The following is a 25,266-nucleotide window of genomic DNA, read 5'->3' on the forward strand; positions in this document are numbered from 1 at the left end:
CCTCAGTACAAAACATGAAAACATGAGTTCTACATGGGTAAAGAAAAGCCTGTCCAAGAAAGGCAGCATTGATGCAAAGAATTCCCAGTGGGACTCAGAGGCCCCAAAATGCTTCTTGGTTGCTTAATTTGGAGCCAAAGATGTCAAATGGGGCCTGTGGAAGGAGAGGAAGGATGGCAAGCATCCCAGAGAGAGGGAGGTGAATGGTCTATCTCCTGTCTGTTTCTCTCTCTTATGCAGACACACGTATCTATGCACCACTTTATCCATTATAATGAAAGCACTCAAACAGGGGCTTCATTTAATAAAAAACATATTCGGGGCTCCTCTGGTGACTCAGTGGTAAAGAATCCACCTGCCAATGCAGGAGACATGGATTTGACTTGATCCCTGGTCTGGAAAGATCCCACATGCCACAGAGCAACTAAGCCCAGGAACCACAACTACTGAGTCTATGTGCCGCAAGTACTGAGGCCCTCATGTCCTAGAACCTGTGCTTCCCAACAAGAAAAGCCACGTCAATGAGAAACCCATGCACCGCAACTAGAGAGTAGCCCCACTCCCCGTCACTAGAGAAAAGCCCACACAGCAATGAAGGTCCAGCACAGCCAAAATAAATAAAAAAGTTTAAAAAAGATATACACAAAAAGTGTTCTTCAGTTACAATATCTGACTCCCTTTTTATCATTTAAGGATTTCGCATCTGGAAATTTGCATGTAATCAGACACTATGGGGATACATGTTCACTATCCTTTGACTGTTTGGGGACCAGAAAATAGGAAATTTTTAGAAGAATGAAGAGAAAGGTGAGAACACCTTCTAGTTCAACACAAATACCTTGTCAGGGCTCCAACTGGCCTGCATCAAGCACCACCAGCTGTAGCTGTCCCAGGAGCCTGTCTGTCAAAACTAAATGGTCCAGTTCAGTACCCCCCTCCATCCACACCTTCACTGTTCCATATGGAGTTTCGTGTGTGTATGTGTGGGTAGCAACTAACACTTTCCCTGGGGCTTCCCTGGTGGCTCAGATGGTAAAGAATCTGTCTGCAATGCAGAAGACCCAGGTTCAATCCCTGACTCGGGAAAATCCCCTGGAGAAGGCAATGGCCACCCACTCCAGTATTCTTGCCTGGAGAATCCCATGGACAGAGGTTACAGTCACAGAGGGTCCAGAGTTGACCATGGGGTCACAGAATTGGACATGACTGAGCAAATAACATGTGTGGGTAGGGGGTGGCCCTGGGTTAGACCATAAACCCCTTCACATAACAGAGAACAAAACTGGAACAGAGTAGTGGAATGAACAGAGGCTCGGGGGAGGCACGTGAACTGGTGAGATGACATCCGCCCTAGCGGCTGACTGTGAGGTGTCCCAGAGATGTGGCGCTTTGTCGCCCCTCCTGAGTGCTGACGCAGAGCATCAGGAGATGGTCACTTCCTTCATCATCACTGTCTGTCTCTCTCCAACTCCACCTCCAGCACTGGAGTGAGTATAGGATCTATGACAGCCTGGTTTCTCTCTGAAGTTCGAAGGCACATGATTGGCACTTAAATATTTCTTTGTGACCCCATGGACTGCAGTCTACCAAGCTTCTCCGTCCATGGGATTTTCCAGGCAAGGGTACTGGAGTGGGGTGCCATTTCCTTCTCCAGGGGATCTTCCCAACCCAGGACTCGAACCCAGGTCTCCTGCATTGCAGACAGGCACTTTACCCTCTGAGCCACAGGGAAGCCCTAAATATTTGTTAAACAAATGAATTTTATATGAAAAATGCTTAGAACGGTGTCTGTTATGTGACAGGCACTTGGACAGCAGTAGCCGTCACTGAGAGGAGGTGTCGGGTGGGGACACCCATGCTGTCCCCCAGGCCTGCCCCGCAGGCTTCCTGGCCAGGCCCCCTCCTCCCAGCAAACCACGTCACCCCACTCTCAACCCAGAATGAGTAAGCACAGGATAAACTGCTCAATACTCTTGTCCTCTTACTCTCTTCCAAGTCTCTGTATTAAACCCCAAAGAAAATAAAACATTTTGCATAACGCCTTGTATGCGAGTTGGTCTAACACTCAAACACAAGGTCCCAGAGCCGTGTTCCATGTCTTTCACTGTGACAGATGAACACTTAACGAATACGCTTCTGCTCCAGACAACCATGGAAACAGCTTGAGTTCTGTGCACTCTGACCTCCACCATGCTCTGTGCAGTCTTCACAGAGCAATGTACCCTTGAGCACAAGTCAGAGACAAGATGGCTGGAAAGGATGTCTGGATTCTCCACCCACCTCCCCAACACCGCTAATCATGTGTGAGACACATGTTTAAAAATTATATCATATCTCATCACCTCACATTCAAATGAAAAATGGCACCTCTTCAAAAGCAGTGCTGAACCCAAATTAGCAGGACTCAAGATTTATGACTGAAATTTCAAAATAAGGTACCCCATCTGGTCACTTACCCCCACCCTCTGTCTGGGAGGGAAACCCAAACAGTCAGAGGGAGGGCCACCCTGCCCGGGGGAGCAGGGGGTTCTCGATCAGTTTCCCGCTAATCACTAGAGTGAAGAAGTCTTAGACAATGGCAGAATGACAAAGCAAAGCCTTCCCATGGGCTTCCATGACTGCTTACTGCCATTCTCTCTTCCTGCCTGGCCCTGTCCACTAGGAAGGGAAAGTGACTTGAAGACACATGCAAAGGAGAAGACGTGCAAGCAGTCTGCACAGACAGGTACGACCCTGAGCCATGCCTTAGAGACTAACTCAAATCCATGGTTTCATTCTAGCACCTGAGCCGAAGTGCCAACTGCTACGATCAAAAGGGGCCCTTTTAATTTTCATTAATTCATACATATTTATTAGTCCCTGTGATACACCTAAATCCCTCAGCTTTTATTGCTGCTCCCTAACTGGCCCACTGTTGGCAGAACAACAATCTGTCCATCCATGCTCACCAATGAACCTTTCCCATTAACCCATGTGTGGGATGTGCTGTTTATACAGCAATCAGAGGAATTTGTTCTTGGACAAATTCGTTTGCTAGTAATTTCTGAGAACGTGTGGCTCACTTGTTGACTTTCCTTGCTGATTCTTTAAACCTGCCATTTCTCATCACCCAAAAGAATTCCTTTCTACTAAAAAGGTCTGTACATTAACATGCCCATTCTCCACCCTAACCTCCAAAAGAATGAGTCCAAAACCACCTTGAGGAGTCACATTTATGGTGGATTTATAAACTTGTGTAGAAATGGATGTACTCAGCTGGCCCTTGGTCACCTCTGGCATGTCTACCTACTCGCTCGCTCCAGTCCAGAGGGACTGGAGAGCAGCTTCTCAACCTGCCAGGTGGAAACACACCTGCAAGTCATGCTTCCCTCCGCAGAACAGCATGACATATTTATGTGTGCAATTCCAGCACAAAGTTCAGGAACAGTTTTACTAGCAGTAATATAGGATGGTGTTATATATATGTGTTACAATGTCATGGCCAAGACCACACATGTCATAGAGAAATATGCGACTGAACCACACATGATAAGCTATGGCTGAGTTCTTCCATCAGTGTTGATCCTTTTTGTTCTCAGCTGCTAGTGCTCAGGAGCAGCCAGATGACAATACTTGCCAAAAGCTTAAGAAATTTCATTGGAAAAACCATGAGGTTGAGAAAACAATCCATTCACTGTTATGACTTCATTTTTACAAATTGGGAAAGAGCAGCCATTGCTTTGTCTTGGGGGAGAGAGTACAGCTGAGTGTACAGCTGGGCCTGCAGGTGGATACTTTGGGGTTGGCTGCGTTCAGGATCACTCCTCTACCCCAAATGGTCTCTCCATGAGATATGCAGTCTGAGGAAGGATGCTCTGAGCTCCCAAACCAGTGAAGTCAAGCGAGAACCTCAAGGTCATAAGGAGGTTGTCTGCTTTAACACGGCCCACATGACAAGGGCCCAAGGGTTACCTGAAATTTAGGATAGGAAAATGAAGAATCTGCTAGATATCCTAAAGTAACTCAAAGAGTTGGAGAATACAGCATGAATCTTCTTCCAAGGAGGAATGAAAGGATCAGCTTCACTCTCTTCCCAAACATTCACCTTTGACCCTCAGCCCTGGACTGGCCTTGGGAAAGTCCACCCTGGCTTCTGAGTCATTGGGAGCCTTCATTAGGACCCTCAAGGGGCCCCCGTGATGTGCTTTAGGCCGTGAGGGTCTTCATGCTCATGCTTCAGACGGCAACAAACCTGAGCAGAAAAACCTGCCCCAATCTGCCATCAGCCTTCCAGACTCACAGTCCCTGATCACACACTAGGACTGTCTCTGCGGTACACGGACACACAGGCCTGGAGTTGCCTCCCTCCTGCACTCCACCATGCTGGGGACTGACATCTGCCTGTGAGTGTGTGGGAAATGTGCAGAAACCCAGTTCATGGTCCTGGATGGCTTTCATTAACTTATATTCAAACTTTCAAAGCAACTAGGAAGCTGCTTACTTTCATCTTTGCATTCAGTCCTGAATGTGGGTCTCTGAACAACACTGAGTCAGAGACACAAGTGGTTTGAATCAGAGAAGGCTACATAGGCCTCTCATTTCTTTTCATCAGTTGTCCCTGAGTTGACTTGTACGTAAACATGTGTGTCCATACATACATACAACCATACACCAACATGCTAACAGCAATTGTGTCTATCTGGTGAGACTACAGGTAAATTTTTATGGCCTTCTTTACACTGTTTTTTCCAAATTTTCTACAGAGTATTTCCATTATAAAAAGAAAATAATTAATGTTAACAAGTTTTTGTTCTTGTTAGAGTCTTTGTGGGGATGAAAATATTAATAAAAATGTCCTACTGAGGAACAAAACCCAAGTATTTGTTAGTCACTCAATCGTCTCCGACTCTTTGCAACTGCATGGACTGTAGCCCACCAGGCTCCTCTGTCCATGGGATTCTCCAGGCAAGAATACTGGAGTGGGTTGCCATGCCCTTCTCTAGGGGATCTTTCTGACCCAGGGATTGAACACTGGTCTCCTGCATTGCAGGCAGATTCTTTACCATCCAAGCAATCTACCAGGGAAGCTGTTTAAAAGAATAAAACAAAACAAAAATCCACTTCAGAATCAGACTTCACAATATTAAAGGAGACACAGCATGTCATGCCGTAAACCAAATCCAAAGCTCATTTGTCATCAGTTGTGCAGGCCGGCAGTAGGCGTTCCTGCTGTGGGTAAGCCAGGTGCCGGGACACCCAGAGCGGAGAGGCACCCCACCGTCTGGCAGGACACACACTCCTGAGAGAATGGGCAATGATAACAACACAGCAGAGATGAGGGGCACATGGGGCTTTGAAAGAATATGTTCATCTGATCCAAGGTAGGGTGGGCCTGGTGCAGGCTGGGTGGGAGGTGGGGGTGGCGGGTAAACAGGGACTGGATGCTGAAGGGTCAGTCCTAACCCTGTGGGCACTGGGAAGCCACTGGCAGGTTTCAGATAGAAAATGATGTGACCAAATTTGTGCTTTAGAAGAATCCTCCAATAACAGAGAGGCAGGTAGCATTTCAGGGAGGCAAAGGATACCTGGTGAGAGATGGTGAAGAAGATGCAAGGAATGTTCAAGGAACACTGTGGGGTGAGAGCCAGTAAAGCAGGTGGGAGGGAGGGGAAGAGAGAAAGGAGCCAAAGTGACCCCAACAGGATGGGAAAAGAGAACAAGCTGGTTCTGTGTGTTCAGTTGTGGGGGCTGAAGACAGAGCCTAAAGATAAGCTAGAGTCTGACCTGTCCTGCCTGGGTCAGCTAGGGGTGCTTTTCTTTCACTGTTCCCTCCTTCACCTAATCTTTATACATATGCATCCTGAAACATCTGTTTCCTGATGTCAGAAGTCCACACAAAGGGAACTCTGTTCCTTCTTAATTCTGCTTTGAACATGGAAACAAAAAGTAGAAATCTTATATGAGACACTTTTACTTGGATGACATAGCGGGCAGGGATCACTCACCCCTTTTTGTGTCCACGGCAGAGATGGCCTGAATCAGGAGAGGTGCATTGGACTCTGAGTATTCCACAAAGACCAGCAGCAGCTTCAGGGCTGTCTTCACCACCAGTCGGAACTGTGGAGACAAGACACAACCATCGTGCAGCTGCAGATACAGCGGGGACATCTGCAGGCTTCGTACTGACAGCAGCTGGAGCCCAGCCACTCTTCTCAGCAATTATGCAGATTCCTTCACTGGACACCTCAGAACACAGGTGTCAGTATTAACCCCATTGCACGGATAAGTAAACTGAGGCCCAGAGTCTCCAACTCAAGATCCCACAGCTAGAAATGGAACCAGAATTTGAACCCAAGGCCTTTGGCCCCAGGGCTCACACAGGTTGTCTGTCAATACAGGAGGCGGCGGTTGCTGGGTTGGTAACTTCATTCTAACCAGACGAGATTATTATGACGTACAGCAATCAAATCTCATTTTTTTTCTGATGAAGAAGCAGGCATGGCAAGCTAAATGACTTGTCTGAGGCTGCAATAGGCCGCTTGAACCAAGTCCAGGTTCTTAAAACTGCACAGGGAAGGCCATCTGGGTCCTCACCCCCACAGTCCTGGGCCCAGAGGACCGCGCTCACGAGGAGCCTCACTCAACCCAGGGCCCCTCTTCATGGGGACTGAAGGTCACTTACCTGGAGAAATGCAGCCGCCACTGATCCCTAACTCACTCAGCTACTGGGGGTGGGGTTTAGGGGGTGGGGCAGGGTGGGGTTGGGGGTGGGCTGTGGCAGCCTGGGGCTTCCAGCTCAGCCCCCCACCCCTCCCCACAGGTTTTGCCACTGCAACCTTGACTCATGTCTCCTTTCCTGCACCCCACTTCCTCCTTCTCAAAGAAATCACACACCACCTTCCTCCTGGAAACAGGTTCAAATCCCCCTTCTAGGAAACAGCATATCTGCCTCAGGGCTGCTCCTCGGGGGGGGGGGGGGGGGCCTCCAGCAGGTGGCTGGCCAGTACCCCCCTGCCCCCACCCCTACCCCATGGGCAGAAAGCGCTCTCCTGGGAAGACGGGCTGCTGTGCATGGGGTCTGCGGGGCCGGAACCACACCTGGGCCAGAGCGGGTTCAGCGGTGTTTGCTTGTGGAATGAATAAATCACCCATGGAGCAGCCAATTAGCCCATATTCACTCTCCGTGACTGCGGAGAACCGGCTCTAGGCACTCCACCAGCTCTGCAGGCCCAGGGACTCCTGCATGGCCAGGTGTGCACTTTAGGGGGGGATGTGGAGCCCTGCACACGCCAGGGGGACAGGATGAACCCATCACCCACCCCAAGTCATTTCCCCAAATTTATGACCCCACCTCCACCCCCACCCCTTGTCTTCTGTCATCTCCCCTAGTAAACCAGCTGGCCTTTCCTCGATTCCATAGCTCTCTCCAGCCAGCACCATGGTTTCCAGCTCCCCTTTATAAGAAAATCACTCAAAAGAGTTGCCATACTCCTTGATTTCCCTTCTCCATTTCCCATGGACTCCTCAACCCAATCTGACAGGGCTTCTATCTCCACAGCGCAGATTAAATAACTCTTGTCAAGGTTGCTGATGGCCTCCATGTTGTCCAGGCTTCCCTGGAGGCTCAGACGGTAAAGAATCTGCCTGCAATGCAGGAGTCCTGGGTTTGATCCCTGAGTCGGGAAGATCCCCTGAAGAAGGAAATGGCAACCCACTCCAGTATTCTTACCTGGAGAATTCCACAGACAGTGGAGCCTGACAGGCTCACGGGGTCACAAAAAGTCAGACACGACTGAGTGACTAACACTTTCACTTCCCATGGTGTCCAGTAGTTACTCTTCTAGGCTTATTTTAGCTCAACTCTCAGCAGCACGTGACAATCAACTGCTCCCTCCAGAAACAATTTCCTCATGACATGGCTGACCACAGTCTCCTCCCTGGGGGGCTACACTAGCTGACTCCTTCTAAGAAGCTCAACCTCCAGGTGTGGGGAGGCCTCAGAATTCACTCCCCCATCCTGCTCCCTTGCCACACACTCTGTCCAGATGAGTTCATCCAGGCCCTTAACTGTAAATCCCATTTATGACTCAATGCCCTTCAGACCTGGCACCTGACCTCGCCACTCTTATGGGCCCTCAAGTTCAATGTAGCCTAAAGAGAACTCTCTCGATTTGCACTTGTGCTCATCCTGTCCCACCCACTACTTCCAGCGTGTTCCTTCCACAAGTCCACACCTCAGGACAAGGCCCCACCATTCACTCACTGCAAATGGGAGCCACCCTGCCCTCCTCCCTCCCAATTTCACAATGACTCTAACCATCAGGGCTGTCAGCAGCTGTCCCTGCCCTGACTCTGCCCACAGCTCCCTCTCCTTGTCCACCTGAGACCACCGTGAGAGCCTCCTCAGTACTTCTGGGCTTATCACCTTGAAGCCCTTTCTCTAAACTTCAGCCGGAGTGACCCTGGCACTCTCAACCCTTCACTGGCTCTGCATCACATTCAGGGCGGCGTCCGACCCTGAGAGCTTTATGTCACTACCAAGCTCTCTGTCCTCATCCCCTGTCACTCCCCTTCTGCCCGGGGCACTCCCATCATCCACCTCTCTTTAGTCACGTGACCGTGTGTTTTTCACATACTGAAGCTTGTGCCTGACTCAAGAGTTATCTCATTGGCTATTCCCTCACCAGTCACCACAGGACTGGCCTTTCCTTATCTTCCAGGTCTGAGAGATTCCCCTCATGGGAAATAACCTTTCTGACGACTTCATCTAAAGGAGCCCCTTGGTCACTCACGTCAACCTGTTCTGTTTTATTCACATCCTTTTTCGTGACCTGAAACTGCTACATACACGTTCACTCACCTGATACACGTCAGGCCTGTCTAGAGCAGTGGGTCCCTTCCCCAGGGGATCTTCCTGACCCAGGAATTGAATCGGGGTCTCCTGCATGTCAGGTAGATTCTTTACCAGCTGAGCCACCAGGGAAGCCCCAAAGCAGAAGCCACCTGGTGGCGGAAATGCTGTTTTTCCTGACACAGCAGAAACCACCTCTGCCTCCAAGGGGCTGAGGGGTCAGTACTGCACACAAAGGGCAGACTGGAGTGCCCTCTTCACCAAGGCTTGGCCTGCAAACCCAACCACTAACGTGTGTGAAGCCAGGCTCCTCAGCCCGCTCCGACCCCCGATGCCTCCCCAGCCCTCAGCAGGGCTGGGCCCCACCCCCGCAAGTGCACTCAGGACAAGCAGCGCCTTGGGCTGCCATCCGTCCGCCCTGCGACATCCTTATCAAATGGGACCTGAGTTCTGGTGAGGGCTGTGAACTCTCTAGAGCACATTCACCTTTTGTCACCCGCGTCCCACATTCTCTGTTCTCCCTAACTGGGAACAGACTAAATTCCAGAGTGTTTTCCTCCGCAAGTACAAGGTGGGGGGTGGGAGAGGAAGGCATGACAATCAACTGTGCTATCTTGGTACATGTAGAGCAGAAAAAATGTCTTCAAGTAAATAAAACAACCCAGCAAGCCCAGGCTTGGCGCCCTCCTCGCTGGGTGGACTATTATTATGTGGCTTAAGCCTCCTCGGTGCCTTCGTGGGAAAGAACCTGGCTGCTGCCCAGCACATGGCCCCATCAGCTGGTCTCAGCTGGGCTCCCTCCTGGGCATCTCTGTGGTCACGGGGCCTTGGCTGACAGGGTACCCAAGGACCCACTCTCCCTTACAAGGTTCTCTAAGCAAGAAACCACTGTTTTCTCGGGAAGTCTTCTTTCCCTATTAGTCTCAACATGCCTGTTCACGTCGTCTTCTCCTTTGCTATGAAGGCTCTGCTTAGAGATCTTTTGCCGCTGTAATTTTATTTTTAAAAAACCCCTAAACTCTTCTGATTCATGATTTTAGGCTTCTGTGAATTTGGCTTCTACTCGGTCTAAGTCGATGTTTACGTGTGTTTGGAAGGTTTACTATGTAAAATTAATCACAAACATATTATATAGTTAAACTACTTTAGAAAAAAGAGAGCATTAGCACATTAATTTAATGGAAATGAACAGTACTAATTGCTAGCATGTCCCAACTAATCATCAAAACACAACCAGTGGAGCTCCTCTTCTGAAATACCTCATTAGCATTGCTGTACCGACTTGAAAGTAATAAGAACTCCGGACTTCAAAAGATTTCTACACCAAATGCTCATTTTTCCAGAATTCACTTAATTTGATGCCCTCAAGTATCTGGAATGCTATCAAAACTCCCTAAAACCTTGGAACAGTCACAATGGAGGCCACACAGCTATTCCTCCAAGTCCAAACATGCTGCTCATCATCTCAGAGCTCTTAAAAATTAGCTGTACTTACTCTAAGACACATTCCAGCAGGAGTGGCCACTGAGCTTCCTGACCTGCTGAGAAGAGGTAAATGAGAGGCCAGTGATGGACCAGGAGAGGCAGGCCCACCGTGGCAGCGGGAGCAAGGACCATGCATGAGGGGTGTGGAACACACAGCAAGGATGCCAGCACACACACCACTGCAAGGCTCAGACACTGGAGGCTTCTCACAGGGCTGTGGCAGTGACCCTCCAATGACATTTCATCTCTGCCTGGTGCTCCTTCATGTTCTAAGGGGCGGTTTCATTACAAATAACTTACAGGCTCAAAACTCTGCCTATCTGTCTAGCACTGGGGGCAATCACTAAGAACTGATTCTCATTCTTATGGAGCATGAACCACTTGAGAAGATAAAGCAATTGGTCACAAAACAGTAACCAGGGCAACATGGAGTCAGTCTCAGAAGCAGTGGTTCTGAGACCAACCAGACGCTGGGGGGTGTAGATTCCCCACATCAGAGGGTCTGAGCAGCCCTTGTTAAGGCTATTGCAGAAGCAAATCAGAACCTGGATGGGGATGAGCTGGCCGAGCTATCTAAGGTCCTTCTCAATCCCAAGATGCTCTGATTCTTCTTTCAATGTCCTGAGCGCCTTCCAGATGCCCAGCACCCATTGAGGGTCCCTGGGGGTGGGGGGGTCAGGAAGCTGTAGCCTTGCGTTTAAGGAGACAGTCATCCTGCTTTGGAGACAAGACACAGAACATCTCCATGTGACATGGCTGAGAGCATTACCTGTGCCAGGGGCCGTCAGAGTCAGGCTACTGAGGATGGAAAGCTATGTCCCAGAGCCAGGCCCTTACACTGGGAAGGAGAGGTGGTCGGACAGGCTCAGATCTGATCTAGCCAGCCTTCTGGGCTTCCAGGGACCCAAAGGGCGGTGTGACAGCCTTCAGGTTCCTGCTTATACAAATAAGCCCATTTATTTTAGGGTTTGGAGGAACCACACGGAGGGGAGGGTCTACATTCAGCCTTTGGGCTACATATTACCTACTTTTATATACAGTCAACCCTTGAATAACATGGGTTTGAACTGTGCAGGAAGTTTTCTTTCTTTTTCAAAAGTAAATACCATGGTACTACATGATCCGCGGCTACTTGAATCCATGGGTGCGGAACCACGGGTACAGCACTGCGGATGTGGAAGAACCGCAGATATGGAGAGCTGACTAATTTATACACCATTTTTCAACTCCTGGGAGGGTCTGGGTCTCTAACCTCTGCACAATTCCAGGATCAACTATAATTACATTCTAGGAAAAACTGGTACTCTATTTTAGTGCTGTCCATCATAATAAATTATGTTTTATGTTGCTTTAAACATGCCGCTAAATCACAGTATAGAACAGGAATCTGAGACAACCCCATCACACGAGGACAGGTACATGCAGCCAGCGGTGAACTGTGCTTCTCATCAGTGTGAGCCTTACTCTCCACGGCAGCTGCTCCTCTCTGTTCCTACACAGCATAAAGCAGAGGGCATGAGGCTTCCGAAGACCAGAGAGGCCCCATGGACAGTCCAGGACTGCAGTGTCACCTCCACATCAGGGAGGCGGGGACTGAGTAGGACGATGGTGTCCACAGGGCTTGCTGGCTTTCTTGGTGCTGTTGTTTAATTTTCCAGGTCAACAACCCACAGGGAGGGCGTGGAGTCAGCCTGTACAGAACCTGGCTGTCTAGGGTTTAGATAAAATGTAACCACCAGTTGTTATGGAAAAGGAGTAAGAGGCAGTTCCTCAATAATTCTGCTCTTAAAAGCAAACTAGAGGGCTTCCCTTGTGGCTCAGTGGTAAAGAAACTGCCTGGGAATCCAGGAGACAAAGGTTCAACCCCTAATCCTGGAAGATCTCACATGCCTGGGGGCAACTAAGTCCATGAGCCACACTATTGAGCCTGCACTCTAGAGCTGGGATCCACAACTACTGAAGCTTGAGCGCCATAGAGCCCACGCTCCAAAACAAACGAAGCCACCGCAATGAGAAGCAGGTGCACCACAACGGGAGAGGAGCCCCAGCTCGTCACAACCAGAGAAAAGCCCGCAGAGCAACAAAGGCCCAGCACAGTCTGAAATAAACAAATACAAAAGCAAACTAGAACTCCCTTCACATTTTATGGTACTTAGAGAAGACCAAGAACTTCACCTAGCAGGTCAAATACATTGCTTATGAAGTAGAAATCAAAGTATTCCCCCAAGTCTCCAAATTCCTACTCTTCTAGAAATTCAGCAACCATAGAAAGAAAACAATTTCCAAACCTCAGGGTTTAAATTATAAAGGGGGTTTGAAAGACGTGCTTCATTCTATCTGTTTCATTTCCACTTAAAAAAAAGCATAAGTATGTTATAGAAGTGGATGCTGGTTATTAAAACTGAATTAGAAATTGGAGGGTAACTTGATCCGCAAAGCTTTGCCACACAGTTTACAAGCTAACCAGAACTAAGACTATACTGAATATTTTAACAAGAACAACAACAAAATTCAAGTGACTTAAGATATTTATCAAATTTCTCTTAAATGCTTTACTCCAAAGACATATACTCAAGCTCAGAATTCCTAAGCAAAAAGCTCAGAATGGGCCCCAAAGCCTTTGTAACTGGTTATCAGATATCTTGGGGTCCAAATCTCTCCCCTTTTGTGCTGTCATCATAGGAATGAGGTTGATCTTATCAGAAATAAAGTACAGGCCAAAATATACTCCCTGAGGCTAAAAATCTGAGCCAAGGCTTTCAGGTGTCTGGGGGGGAGGGGTGCAGACCCCAAAGTTGGTTCACCTGCCAGGACAGGAAGTCACCCGCATCAAACCCATGTGATATGGCTTCAGGGCCTAATGGCCAACCCATGCATGACCCAATGCAATTTGCAGAAAGGGAACCAACTTGGTGATTAATGAAGTAGCCAACTGTGGGCTGGGAAACCCTCAAATGTTTACTATTTAGTCGCAGGAAATCTTGCAGAATGCCAAATACAGAAGACTATTCAAAAATAAAGACCCTGATACTGGGAAGGATGGAAGGCAAAAGGAGGAGGCAGCAGCAGAGGTTGAGATGGTTGGATGGTATCACCAACTCAATGGACATGAGTTTGAGCAAGCTCCAGGAGATAGTGGAGGACAGAGGAGCCTGGCGTGCTATAGTCCATGGGGTTGCAAAGAGGTGAACACAACTTAGCAACTAAACAACAAAAATAAAAATTCAAAAATAATTCAAATAAATGTCAAAGTAGTAAATAATGCTGTAAAAGAACATGTTCTTCTATTGAGATAAAGTACTGGGGCTTACCTGGAAGTTTTGGTAACGAATAATGACTAAAAGTGAACAAGACCAAAAAAACATCCACTTTGCTAAATTTCCTTTGGGATAGATTCCTCAATGTAACAATGAAGAGTTAGCTGATAACAGGCAACATAAATCCACTGTTGTTATATAAGCACTACCGAAACCCTGCACTAAAATACTGCCTTAGGGAACACCTCGATAGTACCTGCAAAATGGAGGGAGGAAATCAACCAGAGTGGGTACTTTTCCCATGACTGCTATCCCCAACTTCAAATACAAAACCTCCTGGTCCAGAAGGCTCTGTGACTGGTCACACAGCTAATTTCTAGAGGAAGTCAAAGAAAACCAAGGCTAATCTGATTTCTACCATACTATAGGGAACCCCAGTTTTCCCTCTGGTGCAAAAACATAAGCCATGGGGAAATGTGACACATATCCTTCTCTGAGCAATAACCAAAGTTAAAGAACTTTCTTATGTAAATAACCAGCCCTGGAAACATGACAGTGGACAACTGCCAAGCTCAGGAATGGTGAAAGTGCTGCTAGCCAGAGTGTGGCGGTCAGCTGGCATCTCCTTAGAGTGGATGGAGAGGGCTGGCAGATGAGTACTGGCAGGTAGAGAGAGGCTGCAGGGATGAGGGTCAGCAGTGCTGGCAAAGGATGGCCTGAGCTGGTAGGGCTGCTCCCAGGGGTCTCCTGGAAGCTTATGCTTTTCTCAGTCATCCTGTCCACCCAACTCTCCTAGAACATCTCTGTCCAAGGAACAGCACATCGGCTACAGTGAAGCTTTTACATCATCCCAGATGTTCTTCTATATTAGAGCCACCCATTTCCCAGAAGCTGGAACACAGCTGCAAGTGCTTGGCCACATGCCCCAAAAGGGCAGAAGGGTCAGAGTCCCACCTCATTCCTGTTTCCTCCCATTTACATTCATAAGGGATCTTGACTATGTAAATTTGTAAGCTGCAGCTCTGGTTTATCAATAAGCCTTTGGAGAGTTGTGGTTCCTGCCACAAATCAGCTCCCTGAAGCTAATCATCTCAGAGCAGAATGAAAAAAAATGCTGTTCCAGCCCTGTGGCTGGGGACCCATTCTGGATCTTGGGGTCCCCTCAGCCTGCTGGCTCCTTTAAGGTCTGGCTCCAACCTCTGGTTTTTAATGACTAGTAAATTCTTCCCAAAATGTCTAGTAAAATTTCTTTTTTTTTTCTTTTCCTTCCACTGAGATTATAGGGATATCCAAGAGATCAAATCAGTGAGAATTAGTTTTCTGGCTGTGTGCCTATGTGCTCAGTCAATCAATCATGTCCGACTCTTTCTGACCCCATGGAGTGTAGCCCTCCAAGCTCCTCTGTCCATGAGATTCTCCAGGTAAGAATACTCGAGTGGGTTGCTATTTCTTCCTCCAGGGATTTCTGGGTATACAGAGCCAAATAACCAGTAGAAAGGGAAGGGTGGCTCTCTGTACCCACAATATCTCTCTGACACAAATATTACTGGAGTGAGTGAAAGTCACTCGGTCATGTCCGACTCTTTGTGACCCCATGGACTATACAGTTCATGGAATTCTCTAGGCCAGAATACTGGAGTGAGTAGCCTTTCCCTTCTCCAGGGGATCTTCCCAACCCAGGGATCAAACCCAGGTCTCCTGCATTGCAGACGGATTCTTTACCAGCTGAGCCACAGGAAAGTCCAAGAACACTGGAGTGGGTAGCCTCTCCCTTCTCCAGCGGATCTTCCTGACCCAGGAATCGAACCGGGGTCTCCCACATTGCAGGTGAATTCTTTACCAACTGAGCTATCAGGGAAGCCCCAAATTGAACCTGCATTAAAACTTGGGGGCGCCCATGGTGGTCAAGAGTTTAAGAATCTGCCTGCCAATGTAGGGGACACCGGTTTGATCCCTGGTCTGGGAAGATTCCACATGTCATGAAGCACCAAGCCCGGGAGCCACAACTCCTGAGCCTGCGTGCCCGAGGTCCCCATGCTCTGCAACGAGAAGCCACTGCAATGAGAAACCCTCACACCACAGTGAAGAGTACCCCCTGCTCACCACGACTAGAGAAAGCCCGTGCACAGCAACAAAGACCCAACACAGCCAAAAATAAATCAATAAATACATTTTTAAAAATTAAAAAAAACTCATGGGATTAAAAAAAACCTTACCTAATGAAATACTGCTAAACATGGAAAAAATTCAAACACAACCTCATTCACTAAATATGCTTTCAGGAAAAAACAAAGAACCTCTTTATATATAGCATATAATCAGAAATAATTTGATTTTACAATCTGCTGCTGCTGCTGCTGCTAAGTCGCTTCAGTCATATCCGACTCTGTGCGACCCCACAGATGGCAGCCCACCAGGCTCCCCCATCCCTGGGATTCTCCACACAAGAATACTGGAGTGGGTTGCCATTTCTTTCTCCAATGCATGAAAGTGAAAACTGAAAGTGAAGTCATTCAGTCATGTCCAATTCCTAGCGACCCCATGAACTGCAGCCTACCAGGCTCCTCCGTCCATGGGATTTTCCAGGTAAGACTACTGGAGTGGGTTGCCATTGCCTTCTCCATTTACAATCTGAGAAATATCAAATGAATTACAGTACATTCATATGCCTAATATTAATTACACGGCATTAAATGTTAGGTTTTTTCAATACTACAATAATACATGAAAATATTGTAGGAATATTACAAGGAAATGTACAAAGTTTAAAAATCTTTATGTAATAGTACTTCCAGTGATTTTTACTTTAATTCTGTATTTCTAAAGTTTGGTATAAAGAGAATATATTACTCTTACAATCATAAAAAATCACTAAAAGTTTTAAAAGGTTATTTTTTAACATCAAGATTTCATACTATACCAATAAACTTAAGCTGTTTTTTCTTCAAACAGTTATCTCTAACTGCATCAGGAAATTAGTTTTAATCCAAACTTCTATTAACAGAATACAGATTAATTCAAATAATTTAGAAAGGTTAAACATAAAAATCTGATAGAATTCATTGAACTGTGGTGTTGGAGAAGACTCTTGAGAATCCCTTGGACAGCAAGGAGATCCAACCAGTCCATCCTAAAGGAAATCAGTCCTGAATATTAATTGGAAGGACTGATGCTGAAGCTGAAACTCCAATACTTTGGCCACCTGATGCGAAGAACTGACTCATTTGAAAAGACCCCGATGCTGGGAAAGATTGAAGGAGGAAGGAGAGGGGGACGACAGAGGATGAGATGGTTGGATGGCATCACCGATTCAATGGACATAGTTTGAGTAAACTCTGGGAGTTGGTGATGGACAGGGAGGCCTGGCGTGCTGCAGTTCATGGGGCCTCAAAGAGTCAGACACAATGGAGCAACCAAACTGAACTGAACTGGGTAGATCTCATGGAATTTTATTTAATGTGTTTTTAAATATACAAAATTGAAGCTCTAACTTCTACTTAAAAAGTGGCGAAGACTGTTGCTCCAAACCCAAGTAAGAAAAGGCCAAATAATCATTAAAATCAACTTTTATTGAACTCATTAGAGAGCCAGGATTTCACAGCAACCAAGTAGCATGAAATCTAAAAAGGGACAGTTTCCTTCCACTGAGAAAAGGCAAGACACAGCAATGGCCCATCTAAGGTAGAGTGGAGAAGAAGGATGGGAGCCACCATACCGAGCAGTAAGTAAAACTCAGATCACAGTTTTAACAAATAGTCAGGAGTAGACTGTCATGAGAGTGTGGAAGCCCTGGGAACTACAATCACAAAGGAACTTAGCATCCATTCACACTACTCTCCAAGGACTTCCATGGCACCATGAGGAAGATTGAGGCAGGGACTGAGACCTAAGAAAGTCTCCCACAGCACAGGTTGGGGGATGCACAGTCTGGATACCAGAACAACAGCAAACACCCCACAGGAGGAAGGGAGCAGCCACAGACCACCTGGGTAGGCAGGAAACCACATCCCGAGTCTTCTCCTCTGTGATACAAAAGCCGTAAGCAGCAGGGAAGGGTAGCAAATCTTGCTGCCCCTGAAGCACAGGTAGTGTAGGAGAAGATAAAAGAACAAGACTCTGTACTGCTGGGACAGGAGCAGGAGCCCATCCTCAGAAGAGACCTTTTAGAGTCCTCCTACCACTGAGGGAGGGACAAGACCACTGAGACAGTCCCACCTCAAGCCCCAGGCACACTGACCTTCTTGAAGACCAATGTGGGAAACAAAGGCAATAGAGAAAGTCCAGTCCTGGAAGCACCAGGCCACAGAAGGTTCCACTTGGTAAGGGGCAGGGGCATGGAGATTGACCTCCCTCTGAGACTTAGATGTGTAGAAAATGTTTAAAGCTCACAGTGAAAAGGGAACATTGAGAAAAACTCTCTAGCAAGCCAGTTCTCACCTAAAGCACAATTACTTAATAGAACTTGGAAACGGGTGGTAAATGAAGATACTACAGCAACAACAAAATCCAAGCCCTGCTCCACTTGAGAGAAAACTGAAAACTTCTCTACTCTAATTGCTTAGTATTAGAGACTTGCCCATTTATAGGCATAAACACTACCTACCTTAGCCTATACTCTCCTATACATACCAAGCTTTCAGTCAAAAATTACAAGATGTATACAAAAGCCCCAATTCCCCACCCCTGCTGACAAGAAACAAAGACATCCATAGATTTGATGCAATATTAGAACTATAAAATTCACAATGATTAATATGTTAAAGACTAATGGAAAAGGTAAACACCATGCATGAACAGATGACAAATTTCAGCAAAGGGAAACTGTAAGAATCAAACAGAAATGCTAGAAGTAAAAAGCATTTAAAGCCTAAAGCTTTCCTTTCCTGGGTGAATATGATCTTGAGGTTGGAACTCTGGCCTGAAATCAATAGGAAAGAAAATCAAAGCTCTGCATTTAGGTGTTAAACAATCACAGAGATGCAGAATGGAAGGAACTGGCATTATGTGGATGAGTAAAAAACAAAACAAAAACTGGGAGGTTTAGTGAATTATTAGTTTGATTGGAGCTAACACCCAGGGCTGCCGCTGAATGCAGTGGTGGGGTCTGTAGAAGGGTGATGCTATATTCTGGGATTTTACCATAGCAAGATCCTTTGTACTGGATGGACAGAGAAACTGCTAACTCGTATGATGAGGAACTGCAAACTACATCCCCAAGGACTGTCTGTGGAAACCATCGAATTTAACTTAGACAGGATGGCATCAGTTCAGTTCAGTCACTCAGTCATGTCCGACTCTTTGCAACCCCATGGACTGCAGCAAGCCAGGCCTCCCTGTCTATCACCAACTCCCAGAGTTTACTCAAACTCATGTCCATTGAGTTGGTGACGCCATCCAGCCATTTCATCCTCTGTCCCCTTCTCCTCCTGCCTTCAGTCTTTCCCAGCATCAGGGTCTTTTCCAATGAGTCAGGATGGCATGATATCTGTCTTTAAATACTTTAAGAGTATTTCCATGGGGAAGTGAGTGTGTGTTATTTCAGAAAGCAGTGCAAGGCATTTGGTTAATGACAGAGAGGTGGAGGTGGGTCCCCACAAGTAAGGCTTTCCCACAGTTCCAGTGTCCAGTAATGGCCGTTTGAGGCAAATGGCACTTGCTCAGCTGAAGTATCGGGAATGTGGCTGGTGAATGTCAGGAACATCTTGAACAAGACTTTGCCATCTCTCCAAGGCTAGAATTCCATTTGATATTTCATTACTCAAAAACCACTTCAATGAATCTCCAGATAATTATGCTGAGGGAAAAAAGCTAACTCCGAAAGGTTACATGCTGTGGCCCCTACCATTCACATAACTTTGTTGAAATCACCAAAGTAAAGAAATGAAGAACAGATTAATGGTTGCCAGAGATTTAGGCTGAGGTGGGAATAGCAGGGAAGTGATATTGGGGCTCCTGTTGGTTATGGATATGTTCTGTCTCTTGACTGTACCAAAATCTCAACTGCCTGATTTGCGATACTATAGTACAGTATTGCAGGATGTTATCTTTGGAGAGAACTGGGTAAAGATTACACAGGATCTCTATGTATTATTTCTAACAACTATAAGTGAACATACAATTATCTCAAAACAATTAACCAAAAAAATTAAAAATGAAAAAGCACTTCAGATCACACCCACTGTGGGTCATCTGAGTGGATCACACTGGCAGTGACATGCCAATGATCATGGCCAAAGGGTTGACGAAACCTCCTCTACTTCACAACCAGCCAGCACTTCCTGGCACCATGGATACACCTGTTTAGCTCTCCAGGGGGACACTGCCTTCATCTTACCCAGTATGTCAAAGCTTTCCAGCTATTGAAGCCCAACTGCCAAATTTTCTCTTCTTGCTGGGGGAATTCTCTGTGGCTCAATGGTTAAGAATTCACCTGCAATGTGGGAGACTGAGGTTCAATCCCTGAATCAGGAAGATCCCCTGGAGGAGAAAATGGCAACCACTCCAGTATTCCTACCAGGAAAATCCCATTGACAGAGAAGCCTGGCAGGCTACAGTCCATGGGGTCACAAAGAGTAGGACACGACTGAGCGACTAAGCACCACCACCACCACTACCTCTGCTGGAGGCAATGCCCTAGTCATAGCTGCCCAGGTTCAAAACTATGACCCTCGCTTTCATTCTTCAAGCTGTTTTTCCACATGCAGAAATCTAGTCCAAGGAAGCTATTCTGCAAAATGTCTCAGATTTTCATCAATTTCTGCTGCAATTCTTAGCCAGGTCTCACTATCTCAGGGCTTTGATAGCATGCTAGGCCCCAAGCTCCCTATCCCTGTCAATTTCGTCCCGTACCACCTCCATCCTACACACCCAATGTTACTTCTCATCATCTTACTGTCCTAACAAGAAACTTTGAGCCACATCCCCAGTGTGTGTGTGTGTGTGTGTGTGTGTGTGTGTGTGTGTGTGTGTGTGTGTGTGTGTGTGTGTGTGTATTTGTTGTGGGAGTGGGGAGCATGGCTCTCTAAGGTGTATAAGAGTGTGTGTGTGTGTGTGTGTGTGTGTGTGTGTGTGTGTGAAAGGGGCTTGTGGCCAGAGCTCCCCTTGACTCAGGTTTAGAAGCTGTGCCACATGGGAGTCAGGGCGCAGGGCCAACCCCACACAGCACAAAGTAAGTCTGGAGATCTATGACCGGCAATTTGGGGCACAGCTGGAAGAATGAGCTGCAGTGGGGCCGACAGAAAAATGCAGCAAGAGCAACACAGAAAGGGCAGGTTTCATGACAATATCAGGAGGTCATGAAACCTACAAGGAGGTTAAGGGCTACTGGGGCCTCCCCCATGGCCAGAAGGCAATCCATACAGATAAAGAAAAACAGACTATCTTTATGATAATAACGAAAGGTTATATTGTACAAGCTGAATCACCTTACCCCAGTTAATGAGACTTCCAGATATACTGAAGAGGGAAAAAAATCCATATTGTGTGAAAAGTCATGAGGATAGCATCTGCTTCTTACCTCTGACTAGGAAGTTTAAAGATGGATTTTTGTAAACAGAATGAAACATATTATTGAAAAACACCTTTTCTTTCTTTTAAAATGTAATTATTTGGCTGCAAATGGATCATTTCCTCCTCTAGTGATGAGACTCGAATACCTGTAAATATTGCATAATGGGCTGCTGGCAGACACATCTTATTGCCTTTCATGGAAGGAAAATGAAGAATTATGAGAACAGAATGGCAAGGCTTCTCTAATCCCAGATTCCATCATCAACTCTGTGCCTGTTTAAGGCACAAACAACAGGACCTCAGGGTTCCTGTCCTTCTGGGTCTGAGAAATCTTAGTCAAAAGAAAAACCTGGGACCCCTGGCTTTCCTTATCTCTTAATTTAATTTGAATCAGGAAAACCTCTGTGGTCATATCGCCCAAGCTGTATGTTAAAGGAGAGGCCGAGGCTTCCTTCTTAAAACTTAGGGTTTCATGTTGGTTCACCTGTTCTTCCTGGCAGAGATCTCTTTCCCCAGTCAAGGGGGTGGTGGGGGGGAGTGTTAAGGTCACCATTTTGGTTTTGTAAAGAAGAAGTGATTTCATTAGAACAGCACTTGGTGGCTGCTGCCCCTATTGACTTTCAGCCAGTAGCCTGCAACTGAGCACTCCTTGCAGGGTCAGCTGAGACCTTCCTCTTTCATTACAGAGTGGACACAGGCTCCGAGCAGCCCCACAGTCCCCTAACAACACCAACAGCCCCAAGGCTTAGGCTGAGCGTTGGCTGTTTTCTCCTCCGCATAATGCCTGGTCTGGTGTTGAACACAGCAGCTGGAGACCATTGTAGGGAAAATGAAAGATGGAAGAAGGATCCAGCAGTGACCTATCAGTGCTGATGCCCCGAGTGCCTGGGCGGGGGAGGGAAATGCCTTGCGTCAGAGAGATGCCCAGGGTCCCAAACACCTGGTGTGTTGCACAGGGAAAGAAGAGGGGAAACATAAGTCCTACATCTCATTCCTGAGGGCTTTGAATTTCATGATTTCCCCATGTTATTTAGAAGTCAATAAAGATGTCCCATATATTCCTTTCCCAGTGTTTTCCTTGCAAAATGATGCCAAAGAAAAATCGACAGGGTACTGCTGCAACACTGAAGGCTGTGAGTCTTCTTCCCATCTACTGAGCAGATGGAGCCACTTTGTTAGGCCTACTTCCTTTTTCTCCTCTCCTTTTTTCCTTCCTGGTCCTGGTCTCTCCCCTCATCCGTTTCTCCCTCTCTCCTCTTCTCCATGCCTTTCCCATCCTTTTTTCCCCTCCCACTCCCTCCACCAGGATCTTACCCTTCCTCTACTCCTTCCTGGTGATGAGATGAAAGGTAGTCAATTTTCCAGTAACAAGGGTAGCTGCTAGGTTTTATTCCTGTTTCTAAACAGGGTTGGTTGTCGGCGTTTTATTATGACCATAATAAAGTCAGCTTTCATTGCAAAATCTCCCATCTCCCTAGCTTTTGGGGTCCTTGAGACCCTGCAGGGAGCCCAGGGGAGGGAGAAGCTTCCCAATGAACATCAAGGTTAAGGAGACTCAGCAGAAGGGAGGAAAAATCAGAAAACCCTGAAGCAGGATATGAGACACATATCTTCCCTCAGCCTGCAAAATCAACCCAGTAGGCCCATCATGCCACTCAGCTTGCAAGGTCACCTAAAGCACTTTGTAAATAAAGGCATATCCATTTCCCAAAGAAAACAGAGCCAAATGTTTAAAGAGAAGAAGAGGAGAAGGACGAGGAAGAAAAAAAGAGAAGGAGAAGAAAAGATTTTCGGTCTTCTAAGAAAACCCATAACTGTTTCTATTATAATATGGGAGAAGAGACTCTATTAACAATAATACTGGGAAAAGGAAAATTAAGCAGAAGATGTGAGGGTCAACCAAAGACCTGGGACCCAGAGGGTATCACATACCAAGGACTGTGACTCTGCCCGAGAGCCCAGGGCTGGCACCCGCCAGCCTTGGCAAGCTCGCCACTGTGAGGGTGGCAGTGAACATAGGGATGGGGAAGCCTGGGATGACCACGGGTTCTGCAGGGACCCCCAGGAAGCTGTGCTGACTCGGCAACATGTCTAAATCAGGTTGAAATTCCCCACCCAGGCCCCCAACACCTTCCCTACTTGACCCTGCTGCCTACTCGCCTCACCGTGATGTCCACCATGCTGCCTCAGCCCACAGGCTGACCACACTCCAGCCTGGATTCCCTGGCTTCTGCTCAAGACGGGATCCCTTCTGACTTCCTCCAACTCTGCCTTCCAGCCAGGTCCTTCATGGCCCCACCTGAGAATCTAGAGAGCGCAGTGCTAGAGCTCCCTCAGCTTCCAACACCCCTCGAGTGTCATGGCGGATCTTTGAGTGTCATGGCGGGTCTTCGAGTGTCATGGCGGGTCTTTGAGTGTCATGGCGGGTCTTCGAGTGTCATGGCGGGTCTTTGAGTGTCACGGCGGATCTTCCTCATCGGGCCCGTGGCCCCAGGGACTGAGGACTCACAGACAAGGCACTGTCAGACAGACACGGATCCCCAAGATCCATGGGGAAACTAGAGAGATCCTCAGAATCAAGCACGAGTTCCTCAACTATAAAGTGGGGACATTATTTACCTTACAGTAGCCTTGTGTGGATTAAAGGCAATAATGCCAGAAAAGCACTTACTATGGTGCCTGGGTGAATTGTGAGTAAATGCTGGTCACTTTTATAATTGATGGCAGAATTGAAAGGCAGACTCAAATTCTTTGATCTATACATACAGGAATATGCATATACATATATGCAACATATACATACTTAAGTAACTGACCGTATTAAACATGAAATACATTAGGTAAGATGAATGGCAACCCACTCTAGTCTTCATGCCTGGAAAATTCCATGAACAGAGGAGCTGGCAGGCTATAGTCTATGGGGTCAAAGAGTTGAACACAACTGAGCATGCACTCGTTGGCTTTACCACTGGCAAGATTAATGCTCTACCCATTGCCTAATATTTTAATTAAATGTTAAAAACCAAAGGTGCTGAAAGTATTTGATTAAAAATTAAAAGAAAGGGCTTCCCTGCTAGTATCAGTGGTTAAGACACTTCCACTGCCAGGTACACAGGTTCCATCCCTGCTTGGGGAACTAAGACCCCATACGCTGCACGGACAGCCAAAAATTAAAAAAAAAAAAAAAGAGCTTAAAAGAAAATAACTAAAGTGCATTAAAAATTAATAAGTTCTGTGCAATTTGGGTATTTTTTTAATCTATAAAATCATAGTCCTTGATTGTACTCTGACAGGGCTGGAACAGAGCTAAATAGGACTTCTTTTTGCAAAACCATCCCAGAGAGCATAACAAAAAGAGAGGTGTATGACATACAAACCAAATAAAATGTTCAACCATAATCTCTTACCTTGGACCCAATGAGAGTGTACAGCCACTGAATGGTTTCATTGTGGTTTATTACTCCATTCATCCCATCCACGTACAACATAATCTGGCCCAAAGCTAAAGAGAAGAGAAAAAGAAGCAAGGAGATGTTATGGTTTTATATGTAAATAACATCTCCAATGATCATAATGTCAAGTGAGATTCTCACACTTTAAGTACACTGTATGTTAATGATCAAATCTGAAGATTTGATCTTCTGATTTGATTCCTGAGCTCTGAAATTAGCAAAATCTCATTGCAGAAAGTGTGGACCTCTCAAGAAGAAACAAAGGCTATTCCTGGTATCTGGAAGATGCAATTAAGGCACCAAATCCAGTGACTGTTGCTTCTCTGTGCCTTGATGTATAAATGCATGTTTTCTGTTTCTATATCTGGGTGAAGTCCCAGATGAGACACAGATATGTATGAGAAGGTGTCTGGGTCGTGGCCTCCAGTTACAGAAAGAGGTTCTCAAAGCAACCTGTCCAGTGCCCCAGCCTGTGGTCAGGCTGGCCCCAGATGCTATGGAACCATCCTAAGTTTATTTGAATTCTTAGATAGGAGATAAAAATGTATTTAAGTATTATTTGTAATCCTTTCTAAAGATTCTTGGGTTTTAAAATATCAGATATTATGAAAAAAATTGTCATTACCAAATAAATTCTTAGTTAAGGACAATATAGTCACCAAATATTGTCATTATCCATAAAATATTATTACACTTTTTAAACAAATACTAACTCAATTTTTTCAGTTCCCTT

At 46.5% G+C, this 25,266-nt stretch overlaps 1 protein-coding gene across 3 annotated transcripts in view; it reads right to left on the reverse strand.

The window, feature by feature from the left end:
* The window catches only part of FHOD3 (formin homology 2 domain containing 3), a 511,278-nt gene that overhangs the window by 182,540 nt on the left and 303,472 nt on the right, over positions 1-25,266 (reverse strand). For all 3 annotated transcript variants that reach the window (XM_065932345.1, XM_065932348.1, XM_065932346.1), the window contains exons 6-7: positions 24,489-24,583; positions 5,985-6,096 (exon numbers count right to left, since the gene is read on the reverse strand). In XM_065932345.1, the coding sequence (XP_065788417.1) occupies positions 5,985-6,096; positions 24,489-24,583 (207 nt within the window). The remainder of the gene's footprint in view (positions 1-5,984; positions 6,097-24,488; positions 24,584-25,266) is intronic.

The sequence above is a fragment of the Muntiacus reevesi genome, chromosome 4, assembly GCF_963930625.1.
Source record: "Muntiacus reevesi chromosome 4, mMunRee1.1, whole genome shotgun sequence".
Lineage (NCBI taxonomy): Eukaryota > Metazoa > Chordata > Mammalia > Artiodactyla > Cervidae > Muntiacus > Muntiacus reevesi.